The sequence below is a fragment of the Penaeus monodon genome, chromosome 7, assembly GCF_015228065.2.
Source record: "Penaeus monodon isolate SGIC_2016 chromosome 7, NSTDA_Pmon_1, whole genome shotgun sequence".
Lineage (NCBI taxonomy): Eukaryota > Metazoa > Arthropoda > Malacostraca > Decapoda > Penaeidae > Penaeus > Penaeus monodon.
In genome coordinates, this window is record NC_051392.1 from 40,915,844 (window position 1) to 40,929,798 (window position 13,955).

The 13,955-nt window shown below is 31.9% G+C and overlaps 1 protein-coding gene across 1 annotated transcript; it reads left to right on the forward strand.

Annotated features, from left to right (window-relative positions):
• Window positions 1-5,393: 5,393 nt before the first annotated feature.
• Window positions 5,394-6,264, forward strand: LOC119575657 (histone-lysine N-methyltransferase PRDM9-like). Its single transcript, XM_037923287.1, has 2 exons — window positions 5,394-5,481; window positions 5,654-6,264. The coding sequence occupies exons 1-2, from the start codon at window positions 5,394-5,396 to the stop codon at window positions 6,262-6,264; spliced, it is 699 nt and encodes a 232-aa protein (XP_037779215.1).
• Window positions 6,265-13,955: the final 7,691 nt, after the last annotated feature.

Consider the following 13,955-nt stretch of genomic DNA (forward strand, 5'->3'; position numbering starts at 1 on the left):
GCCTCAAGGTACGGAGAAAGTATGACCTCTTAAGCTCGGAATTAGTCTTTTTTTCTCTTTCTCTTTAATTTTCAATGGCGGGTGCAATAAGGGAAGAAGAAAAGGCGAAGAGAGAAGGAAAGAGTTTGGGTCTCCTCGTTAGAGCGGAAGGCGATAACCGGAAGAAAAATTATATTATCGAGGGTTTTGTTGAAGCGAGCCTACTGGAAGACTTTCCCGGCGGTGGGAGCTAAACTATCAAACCATGAACAAATATAATCATTATGAAAGAAAATAGGATAAAAATGGCACACTTACAACAACACCCCACCCCCCCTTTCTTATCCTAGAATCCTCCACTAAATCGCACCATATACAAAGAAAGCATATAAAGTTATCGACAGTTTAATCGGATTGGAGTATGACAAACGCCGAGTGGTTCTGGAAGAAAAATGTCGCGGTGTCGTTCCTCAAGAATTAGGAAGTTCGCCGTCCGTTACGACCGAGTTAATGGGACGTTCCACAAAGGGTATTGGCTTTTCCCTTTTCTTTTCCTCAATATCATTCCTAATATTTTTTGTGTTCAATAGAACTTGATATATGAAAGTGATATATATTTGTTATACATAACAATATTTTCTTCATTACATTTACATTTGCTTGTTTTTTCACTTTTGCTTTTTGTATTTAAACTGTGATAACGGAGCAGCATTTTCTGTAATGTCTACCTATACGAAATAAACTCATAAATATTTTACACAATAAATTAATGTTTTAAAATATAAAGACAATTAAATTATAAAGTATAGACACTCATGTCTTATTTAGATTGGAAGTTTACTTATGCAAAAAAAAAAAAAAAAAAAAATCAGATTGCTCGGAGATCTGGTATAACTCAAGGTTTAATTATCCAGCAATATTTCATGTACAGTTGTATACCTATAAACTAGCAGTTTTCTGATTTAGTTTATTGAGATGTGCAGTTATTAGAATCTAAGAACAATATCTCTAATGTTATTAGAGTTTTATACGATGTCGACTGATCTCAAACAACAAACCGTATCGAGACGATACTGGGCGCCATCCCCAGAGGTGCAGAAAACATATTTAGTGTATTCACTATCAGATTAATGATATCAGGTCGCAGCGCCTGTGGATGTAGTAACCGTACTGGGTCTAGTTCAAGTGGAAATACGTTTTGTCTTTGACGAAAAGAGGCAAATCCGCCCACAGACCTAGCCATAACCAGGAACTTTGCCTGCCTAGTCTCTGGTTTCCATCATATATAATATTCAGATCTAAAAAAGTTTCTCCGTACCATTGGTCACGCATAAGACGTGACCAAATCATGTCTGCTAAGCTGTAATTTGCCAGTCTTGAGTAATATAACCTGCTATCAGGTTATATTAATGCATGGAGATTCATATCCATAAGTTTTAAAATCATATAAACAATGCAAAAGCATTTAAATAGCAATTAAATGAGACACCTCGCATAAAAGGGCATGACGCTGCATTTTAAATGATTTGGGCTAATTAAAAACCTTCACAGAAATTAACACAGCTGTGAGCAATGGATGAATGAAGAAATGTTTAGAAGCATGTGAGATGGCTCGTACATGAGTCATATCTAAAGTGGAATTCTACCCAGAAAAAAAAACAAAAAAACTGTATTCGTCGTTAATATGGACCGCGAAATGCAACGAGAAACGAAAGGGCAAATAAAGTACACAATATCCTACGAGATCACATCCCTATAGTTTTTCACTGGGATCTGTATCATGGTTAACAAGAGTTGTTCATCCTGCAAACCGCTACACATATTTTGGCCATATGACAGCGAGACTGAAGTACTACTATTTGGGATACATACGGAAAACAAAAGTAAACCCCACAAAAACTCGTGATCTTCAAACCTTTTGAGGCCATGGCCCACTTAAGGCATCCCCTGATAAGCCTGGCCTACAGCTTCAGATATGTAATAGGATTTAATGAGTTAATAATAAAACATGCGGTACCTGATGCTTACGAAATTTTATTACATTAACAGGTCCAACCTGGATTTTCATAAATTTATAATACAGTAAAATGTAAAATATTATTGTCATAATAGGTAGCTTTTACAATCCTGATAGTGTGTGTGTGTGTGTGTGTGTGTGTGTGTGTGTGTGTGTGTGTGTGTGTGTGTGTGTGTGTGTGTGTGTGTGTGTGTGTGTGTGTGTGTGTGTGTGTGTGTGTGTGTTGTGTTTGTGTTTGTGTTTGTGTTTGTGTTTGGGTGTTTGTGTTTGTGTTTGTGTGGGTGTGGGTGTGGGTGTGGGTAAGTTGGGGGGAAAGTTAAAAATCGCTATCCCTAGAAAATCGATAAATGGCATTCTTTAAACGTTCGTTTCAAAATCAGCAAAATTATTCTTGTACACTTCCTTTTTCTTTTCTTTTCAGCACATAAAACAGCAATAATGTCGGTGTACGATGCCATAGGGTCCATAAGAGATGAGCTTTCATATTATAAATTCATATTATTTGGACAAACCGCTGATATATCAAAGTAACCAATACTAACCTCAGTACCTTACGCGTATATACTCGAAACTCAGTGCCGCTACCAGGGGTCTTCCTGGGATGGGTGAAAGTGTGAAATGACGCCTTCATTGGCAGGTTCGTAGTAAGAGATACAATGTAGTACTGATCCCTAAACCTTTAAGTCTGACCCTCCATGCACACATGTGAGTTTGTTTACACTTTGGCAATACAAGAAATGGATGGATTTTTTTATGCAGGTGTTGTTTAAAAGAGCACTTCTTTCTCTCTAATGTTTATTAAAATGGAAAAGATAACATTTACAAGTCATTGCCAAACTGAGTTCGTGAGTGCCTCATCCCCTCAGTTTCTTTAATGATAAAAAATAGTTACAGCCTATAACGAAAAGGGCAAATAAACGAAATAGATTAGGCACCCCGGATATCGCTCGCGTTGTTTTCTCGTCCTCTTTGGGATGCGTTTTCTGTGTCCCTGAAGTAACAATCCTGACCGACGACTAAACTTAACTACTTTGCGTCTCTTATTGGTCTTCTCGGATCCAAGTATTTTTAACAGATTCAGTCCATTATTTATGGGCGAGGAGGTATATCAAAAGAGCTTATGACCAAAAAGTAAACAAGAGCAGGTAAGGAAAGTTACGGAGAAACAGCCTTAGCATTGATGAAGGGAAGGGCTAAACAGTATATAACAATTTTGAAAAAAAAAACTTTTTCTTTGGTTGAATATTATGATTGAAAATGACAGCCTTACTGGCAGTATATCAGATATTTTACAAAGTTGTTGAATTCTGATCAGATAATACATGAGTTGCATTTCATTATTTTTTTGTTATTTATTTGTAGGTATCTGGATTATAGGCGGTAACTATTATGTATTCCTTTTGGCAAATACGGTGTTATATAGTATTTTATAGTTTGTTTTGAGGTGGTGATATCCTGTCCAGATTTTTCTACAGTTTTTGGAAGACATCCACTGTTACTTTTCAGTTAAACTTTTTTCTTATAATCACGTAAAACTATGATTGAAAACGAACCATGTTGATACTTGAGATGATTGCTTGCCACAATGCTACTAAGACATTTTGACAAAAGCCATCAAATCACTACCACAAATAAGCTGACAAGCCATTGGTTCTTCAAATGCTGATGAATCGCCAGAGAGGTCTACAAGCATTATCTTGGTGTTGGCCATTGCTGAGTGAAGCCAAAGGTGGTCAGCAGCAAGGACAAGTACCTTCAAAATGTTTACAGAACACCAGAAATTTTTTGAGCTTAAGATATATCTTGTGGTCCCTGCTTATTGTTTAAAATAATAATAGTAATAGATTTTAAAAATACATTACCAAATTTATATCTCTAACTTCTAAAGATTTAAAGCAGCTTTTCTCTATAAGTTACAGCTCAAGTGCAAGACAGGAAAGCAATACATTCTTTGCAGAATTTGAATATGAGACTGCTTTTATTTTTATTGCCATATTATATTGCAGTAACATTAATTCCCATAGATAGATATGTAGAATACTATTTAAGACTGGGATGTCTTTGAGAGAACACACACACACACCCCCACACACGCCCCACAGATACCACACACATACCACACCACGCCACCACCACGCCACCCCAATACCACACACACTCCACCCACTCCACACATACACACACACACACACACACACACCACAAACACCACACACACGCACACCCCCACACACACACCACACACACACGCACACCACACACCCACACACGCACACACACCACACTCCCCACACCCACACGCACACACACCACACGCACAACACCACACACGCACACACACCACACGCACACACACCACACGCACACACACCACACGCACACACACGCACTACACGCACACACACCACACACACGCACACACCATTCACTATCATGTGTTACTGTTTATGAAGTTAAGTTTCATATTGATAAAATTGTGTATTTTTATTTTATGAAATGGATGATTTCATATTATTTAAATTGTAGTCATGACAACAGATTTTTACACTTATCATAAGCATTTGTAATAATTAGAAAAAAATGTCAGAAGTGATACTAAAGAGTTTTTTTTTCACAAATAATTTTTTTTATCCTTGCAAATTTGCAAAAAAATAAGGATATTAATACATTATTTATTTTGAGTAATAATGAAAGTGAAGCATGATAGTAACCCATTTGGAGCCAGGTATGTGGAGCGACCACTGTTTGTTACATTAATTTTTTTTATATTAATTCGGGTTAACCAAAAAAAAAAAAATAGCTACCAAGAGGTCAGTTACCAAGCTTGTCTAATATCTCCTGTTTACCCCATTGAATTTTGTAGAAAAAAATTGTAATAGTAGTAGTAAATAAAATTGTTTCCAAAATGCAAGTAATGTAGGTGAGGTAAGGTAGGTAATTGATTCTTTGGTGAATAAACACTTTCATAGCTATCTAGGTTAAATGAAAACAAAGTTCATGAAAAAAATACAGGGATGGTTAAGTATATATCAGGTTAAATCAGACAACAGTTTTCTGATATCAGATGACATTTTTTATAAAGTAGATTTAATTCAAAGGAGATTCATTAATAAGAAAAGAGTAATAGCCTTAAGGAACTCACTAGTATCAGGAACACTAGAACATGATTCTTTTGATTATCATATTATTTATTTTTTCAGATATGAGTGAAGAAGAATGGCAGTCCGAGAGATTATTTTTTATTCATTTATTATAATTCTAATGTTTTTTGAGGGGTTTGGGTTTTCCAAGAGCAATATTTTCTCTTTATTAAAATTGATTACATTTGACCTATTAGTAATTTATGTGTTTTCTTTTTTCAGAGTGATATCACTAATGGGTGATTTCATTGGTCATCATGGTGAAGAAAGTTCAGATGCAGAGCTGCATTCCAAGACAGAGAAGGGAAAAGGTGGAAATTATGGAAGAAGGAAATGAGTATTTAAGTGAGGAGATTACCCCCAAGTAAAGAATAAAAAGGATGCTTTCCTGAATGCAGTTGATAATATTTTTATAAAGGAAGAGAGTGAGACAGACAGTCAGAATGAGTGCCCATTTTTAGAGGAAAAGAATTACCCTTGATGTCCAAAAAACAGATAAGGAAGACATTTGTACTAGTGAAATTAAAAGTGTTCTATATTAAAACTGAAGATGACACAAACATCAGTGACACAAGTACATTTTTTGATGAAACAAAAAATATAGGTGGTAAAATAAATGTTAATGACTTTGATTTAAAAGTGAAAGATGAGAATACTCATTGCATTAATGATGCAAGTAAGGTCTTTATTAAGCTTGAAAATGACATTGATATTAAGGATGAGTGTTCATATGATGAAGAAACTGAATGTTTTGATGACACAGCAACTGAAAGTGATTTTATACATGATGGTGTGAAGGAAACTACAACTAAAGATCCATTGTTATTAGTACCATTTGTTATTGAGGAATATAGGAAAATTCAGTCTACAAATAGTGATCAGATGGTGCAGAGAAGAACAAAGAATGCAACTGCAAACAAAGTAGTACAAAAGAAAGATAAGCCATTTCACTGTGATGTATGCAACAAAGATTTCTCAAGGAAAGATAAAATCCAGACACACATGAAGTTGCACACAAAAGAGAATCTCTATACCTGTGAGGTGTGTAACAAGCAGTTTACACTGAAAGATTCTCTTGCAAAACATTTCATAGTTCATTCTAATGAGAAACCATTTAGCTGTGGATAGGGTAATAAAGAATTCTCTAGAAAAGATACTCTGAAAAACATATCCTACGGCATTTAAATGAGAAACCTTTTAGTGTGATGTATGCAGTAAAAGACTTTGCAATGAGAGATACTCTAGTAAAACATATGAGAGTACATACAAAGGAAAAACCTTACAGATGTGATATATGTAGTAAGGAATTCTCAATAGAGATAGTTTAGTAAAACACAGAAGGGACATACAAAGGAAAAACCTTATAGTTGTGAGATATGTGGCAAGGAATTTTCTAGGAAATATGGTCACTTGACACATATGAGATTGCATACTAAAGTGATGCTTCATTTTTGTAATGTATGTAAAAAGGGTTTCTCAGAAAGAGCTACTCTGGCCAGACATCAGAAAGTGCATACAAAGGAGAAGCCCTTTGTCTGTGAAATTTGTAATAATACATTTACAGAAAAAAGGGTTTTTTAGTAATGCATGAGAATACATACCAATGAGAAGCCTTTTACCTGTGAAATTTGCAATAAGAGATTCACAAGGAATGATTTCACTAGTGGGGGCCCTGTAAGAGTACATACAAAGGAGAAACCTTTTTGTTGCAAAGTATGCAATAAAGCCTTCTCTATGAAAAGTCCCTTTGGTAACACATATGGAAAATTTATCAAAGGGAAAACCCTTATAAATGTGAAATATGTAACAAAAAATTTTCTGATAAAGGTCATTTAGTGAGGGCACAGAAGGGACACCCCAAAGGAAAAGCCCTTCGTTTTTGAAGTATGTGGTAAGAGATTCGCAAGAAAGATGGTTTTAAGTCCACATATGAGATTGCACTTAGAGGATAAACATTAGACTGGATATGTAAAGATATCACCTTTTTATGTAAATTATGATGAGATACAGAATGCTTTCATACATATATATCTTACTAGCAATGTGATATATTTTTACAGTAAAAGAAAATGCTTTAAAATATTTAAGAATTGGATTTTTTTCTTCTTTTTCTTCTTCTTTTAAGAGTAATGTTAAGATTATTCATTGGTGTATGCATTTATATTGTTTACAACTTTGGTATGCTTTTTTAATATCTTTGTATGTATTATAATTTGGTAAAGTAAGGTATTATATTGTTGTGTATTTAATACAGATAATCTTTAAAATTACCTACTATAACAATCAGAGTGTGGTGTAGTATGTAGTATGAAGACATAGATTCTGATACAGAATACTGATATTTATAAATCTCTTCTTTTTATCTTCATTTTATTTTCCTACAAACAGTAAGGGGAAAACATTTTTTTTATATGTTGAACTAAGGTGGCTGATCAGTTAACATTTTTATGGTGCTCTTTGAACATAATTTTGTTGATGAAAAGAAAAAGTACCAGAATTGTATGAGGCATTCTTTTTGCTTGTAAGATAATCACAGAATATATTTTGCAAACATTCATTTGGTAGCTTTTTATGTGCTAGAATTGTTTTTAAAAAATCCATAATTATGCAACAATAACAAAATATAATATGTTCAACATCTTAATTAAGTGTGTGTGTGATGATCCATTCAACCTCAGACCTGCAAAAGCTGTTGCTGGATCCACTTTGCTTTGTGGTCTTTTATCTAATTGTAGTAACCATGCATACTTCACTCACCTCTCCCTTCCCCTTTTCTGGTGCTTCTTTACTAAACCAATTTTTGATATTTTGTTCCTCTTTGGCTTTGAATTGACAACTCCAGGAAATAACCCTTATTTTTACTTCATTCTTGAATTATTTCTTCATTCTACTCTATCTCCACCCATTTTTATGGGGAAAAAATAAATTTTACTCTAAAGGAGAAGAAAGCAGAAATATGTGATAAGATTTTTAGTACCCTGTTCTTATGGGAATTCATAAGCTGAAAAAATTATTTCATGAGTGGTTTTACTAATTTCAGTTTTGCCTAAATCCTGCTGAAGTTTGACAGTTAAGGAAAACAAATTTTCATCTTTTTTTGTGTCTTTGTACGCTCCAAAGAATAAAGGGGCCCCCTTTTAAAACCCTTTTGAGGGGGAAGGGTTAATAGTTAAGGGTTAAAAGAAAGATAAATTGCTGACATCAAGGTCATGTAGACATATTTAATTTTAGGGAAGGGTGGTTGAGTTAGTATTATTGTCTAAGCGGGGCAAAGGAATTGGTGGGGAAAAGGGGTAGGAAAGGATTGATTAGATGAAGAATAGTATGCTTTGGGAAAAGAAAATGGGTTTTAAGCAAAAAGGTGGGATTCTGTAAGGATGTCTGATATTTTTGGGAGGTCAGTGAAGGGGGGAATAGGGGGGGGGAAAGCGAGGTACGATTTTGTTTAAAACGGGGGCATGGCAGGGATTGTGGGTTGGGAGTGTTGGGTGGTGTGTATTGCATTATAGATTAATGAGTTACTGGGATTCACGTGCGAAGGGGGAGTGGAAGGGATGGGGGGGATGGTGGGGGGGTTTTAATGTGGGGGGGTTTGGGGTCGGGGGGAGGGCTGTGTTGGGAGGGGGTTTGGGGTTGGGGTGTAGGGGGGTACGTTAGGAGGGGGATGGATTCAGCGTTCTTGAGGGGGGAAGGGCAGAGTTGTAAGATTTGGAGGTGGTGTCAGTTTTCATTAGGAAATTTTGAATATTTTCAAGGGTTTCTTCTGATTTGGGTTGGGGGATTTTGGGGGGGAAAAGGATTTCTTGTGGGGGGGGGGAAGGGGGAAACTGGTGTCTCAAGCTAGGAGCAAAGGAAGGTGGGGTGATTTGTGGTGGGGGAAGAGGGGGTGGAACTTTTTGTTCTGTTGTTACGGTTATGAAAGGAGGGAGGGGGGAAGGTGTTGGGGTTGAGTGGGATTGAAGTATCTTAGAAGTTTGGGAGTGTCTGATTTAGGTGGCAAAAGATTTGATGGGAAAGGTAGGGGGTGAAGAGGGGGGTTGATTTAGGGCGGGGGGGTTTAGGAAAATTGTGAATGACAGTATTACTGGTAAGGAGTAAAGAGAAACCCCCGTCAATGTTTTTCTTGTCTGGCTTCACGTAGTGTGGGGCCAATTTGAATCTGGGAGTTGCCCTCAACTCAAATTATAGGTGGGACAGCCCCTAAAAAATACTTAGGGGCCCCCCCCAAAGTTGGCACAGTGCGTGAGTGCAGGGCATTAGATGGGGTTGGCCAGGTGGGCACATAGTGGGCATCTGGCGTAAAACGGCAATGTTTGGCGGGGTGTCCAAACGAAAACAATTTTGGCACTGACGTGGGGGGGGTTGGTATGGACAAACAGGGAGGGTTCTCCTCCTATGTAGATTTTAAAAGGGGAAGGGTCATGCCTACGGAAGGAATTTTGGTAGTTAGGGGTTTCTTTCGAGCCCTCGGGGGGGAATGAGTACTTTGTACTGAGTTGCATCTAGTCTGTGAGACAGGCAAGTAACTTCTCCAAATCTGCCCAATTTTTGTCATAGATTGGGCGATTTGCGGGGGAGTTTGAAACTGTTCCGGTGCAAGTATTGGGGTTGGGAGGGGGTTCTGAAAGGGAGGGGGTTCCCATATAGGTCTGTTTTTTTTTAATGCTATAGCTTGGTTTTCGGATTTTACTGTGCAAGAGGGAGCGGTCGGGGTGGCTACAAAAAGGTTTACCTCTTGTTTTTGAGACTTGTTAAAAGAAAGGGTTTTTGTCGAGTAGGGACTTGTGGGAGGACCCAAAAAAATCGGTCCCTTTTGGGGCTGGCTAAGGGGGTATTAAAAAATTGTTGTAGAGATGGGGGTGTCAAAGGGGCGGGGGGCGTAACGAAGCTGGAGTAGTGTTAGGGGGGTAGTTTTTGGGGGAGGTGGCAATAAGGCTGAAAGGGATTAATAAGGGGGATGGGGTGGTTGTGTTAAAGGGTTGGGGGGGGTAGGGGTGTTAAAGTTGAGATTGCGGGGAGAGTGGAAATTTTCCTTAAGGGTTGATTGTTGGCTACTGTACTAGTAGGTATTGATGAGGGGGGGTTATTGCGTGTTCGGAGCCGGTCAAGGAGCCTAGGTCAGGGAAGGGTGGGTTTACACGTTGGGGCTATTTGAAAAAGGGGGGCAACCTCATTGCCCCTATAGGGGGGAAAATTTTTCATTAAGGGCCTGGTACCGGATTAGTTGGGGAAAAAAACAGTCCACCCTCAGGGTCCCCTTGAGGGTAAGGGCTAGATAACTAAAAGGGGAATACCGTGCCCATGGCCCCCTCGGGCCGTTCAGGACTGGCAAAGTCACCTTTTTCCTTTCACCCGGGTTTTCACCCCTTAGAGGTGATAGCAAAAGGGTTTTTGTAAGGGACAAAACAAAAAGTGGGAAGGAAAAAAAAGACCATGAAAAATTAGTTGAGTCGAGGCTGATCCCAAGGTTGGGGAGTTCCCCACTTTGGGGTTTTCCCGTCCCGCCTCCTAACCCCCCCCTGACAAAACGGGAAAGGGGTTGGGGGGGGTTTCCAATATAATAACCATCAATATTTTAAAAAAAATCAAATGGGCCTTCTGTAAAATTGGTCTTATTTTTTTAAAATTCAATGCTGCCAGAAAGCAGTTTTTCCTTTTTGGTGGTAAAGCTCTGCACATAGAAGGCTCTGCTCGTGTTACCCATAAAGGAAAAAAAAAAATACTGATGCTATGAATATGATGGAGTTATTTTTATTGAGCATAAATTACTATAAGATATTAAAATTTGTAACAAAATAAAATGCTAAAATATTTTAGAGAATCAAGGAAAAGGGAAAACGTTGAGAAGCAGTACTTAAAATTTGGGCTCAGGGGTGACTCATACAATGTAGCCATCTATGTAAAAAAAATAAAGAAACCTCCAATGGCAGGGCATGTATGCAATCCCCATGCCTTTTTTGGCTCTGGGTTAATAAAGTAATCAATAAATTTTTTTTACATAGTTTTGAGGGGAAATTTCTAGGATGTTTCCTCTTAAAAGACATAAAGGGAAAAAATTCAAAAGCAGAACTCCAAAATCCATATATTTTGCAAATGCCAATAATCACGGGGGGTTTTTAAGTACAACAGATAGTAAAATTAATTTTCAAAATTTTGTATCACTTATTTTGTAAAACTACAGCACCTTATCAGTTTCATACTTACCAAAAAAGAATTAAGGGAAAAGCTATTTTTTATGTGATTTTTACTGTTCTGCCCTTTTCTTGCAAAATAAATTGTACAACATAATATATATATATATAAAATCTATATATTTTTAAAATAATTATAAATTTTTATATATAATATATATATATATATATATCTCTCTATATAAATATATTTTATAAATTATATATATATATATATAAAAATATATATAATATAAATTATAAATAAATATACATTATATATATATATATATATATTATAATATATTTTACATTGAAAATATATACCTATACATTATATATATTTTTTATATATATATAATATTAATATATATAAATATATATATTTTTATATAATATATATATATATATAAAATATATATATATATATAAAAAATTTTATTATATAATTTTTTATATATATATATATATATATATATATATTTTACATTTTTATTAAATAAAAATATATATAATATTATATATATATATATCTTTTAAAAATATATATATATATATAATATTAATATAAATATATTTTATTATAAATTATATATAATATTTATTAAAAATATATATATATATTATATAAAATATATAATATTATATATATTTATATTATATTATATACATTTAATAAATTATATAATTTTTAATATTATAATATATATATATTATATATATATATATAACAAAAATATATATATTAAAATATATAAAATAATATATATAATATATATATTATATATAAATATATATACATTTTATATATATATATTATATATTAATTATATATATATCTATATATATTATTAAAAATTTTATATATATATATATATATATTTTTAAAATATATATATATTATATTATTAAATATATATTTTAAATTTTTTAAAATATACTAAATATATATATATATATATATATTTTATATATTTTAAATTTTATATATATTATTTATATTAATATTATATAATATATATTATAAATATTTTATATAATACAATAATTATATATTTTTATATAAAAATTATATATTTTATCTATTATATTTTTATAATATATATTTTTTTAAATATATATACTATATATATATATTATATATAAATTTATAAATATATAAATATAATTTATAAAATAATTTTATAAAATTTATAAAATTTTTTAAATATAAAAATAATTTTTAATTTTTTATATATATAAAATTATATATATATATTTATAATATATATATATTATAAATATATAAATTTTTTATATATATATATTAATAATATATATAATATTATTATATATATATTTTAAAATTATATATATATATATATATATATATAAAATATATATATATATAAATTTTTTATATATTTAAAATTATTATTATATTAAATATATATATATATAAATTAATTAAAATATGTTTTTTTGTTTTTTTTTTTATTTTTTTCTATTAAATATATATTATATATAATTTTTTTATATATATTTTTTGTTATATATATATTATATATACATATTATATATACATATATATAATATATTAAATTTTAAAAACATATATATTATATATAAATATATTTTACATATACAAAAACATTATTATCCAATTTATTATTATACATATGTAAATATAAAATATTGGGTAATATACATTGTATTTTAACAATGTTTATGTAAAATTGTACATTACATATTATATGTATATATATACAGTATATGTAAAATTACATTATTTTACATATACATATATATACATATACATATATTACAATAATTATGTATAATTTTAAATATAACATAACTATTATATTAAATACTTTGTATAATAATTACATATTATACTATACATATATATTCATTATACATAAAATGTATATTAATACAAGATTATCACATATTATTATATATCATTGAAATTATACATTGTATATACCATATATGAATATATGTATATATTCATATTATGTATATATAAAATTTTAATGTAATATATACAAATTGTATACATACATATTTTGTTTTAAAAATGTATAATACACACTAGACATGTATATATTATATATACACAATGTTTTATATCAATATATTTTTATTATATACATATTTTTATACATATCCATATGTATATATATATGTATATATATGTATATATAAAATAATATGTTATATATAATGATATGTAAAATATACAGTATTTTAATATACTAATTTTATAAAACATATATATGTATACATAATATACTATACTATATAGCAATTACATATGTAATATACTTTTATTATAGACATATATATTTTATATAACATAAGTAAAATTAATATAAAAGATATATAACATATCTAGTATATATCAAATAATTCCCTTAATTTTTATCTATATTATTCATATATATTCATAATTTTATATTATATTTATATTTTATAATATTTATAATATTTTAATTATATATTTTATATATTATATAATATTTTTATATATATAATATGTGTGTGGTGTGGTGTGTGCCTGTGTTTTGAATATATTTGGTTATGAAACCCAAAGGAAACATGGGATGAAGGAAAAAGGGACACTGCCATCAAGAGCATAAACTATAGAGTAATAAACAATACAGA

Excerpts from the sequence above, each read along its gene's own strand:
- LOC119575657 (XM_037923287.1), top strand. The coding sequence starts at position 5,394 with ATGGTGAAGAAAGTTCAGATGCAGAGCTGCATTCCAAGACAGAGAAGG. Across the intron at positions 5,482-5,653 it reads AGAAGGAAATGAGTATTTAA|TGAAATTAAAAGTGTTCTAT; the intron begins GTGAGGAGATTA and ends CATTTGTACTAG.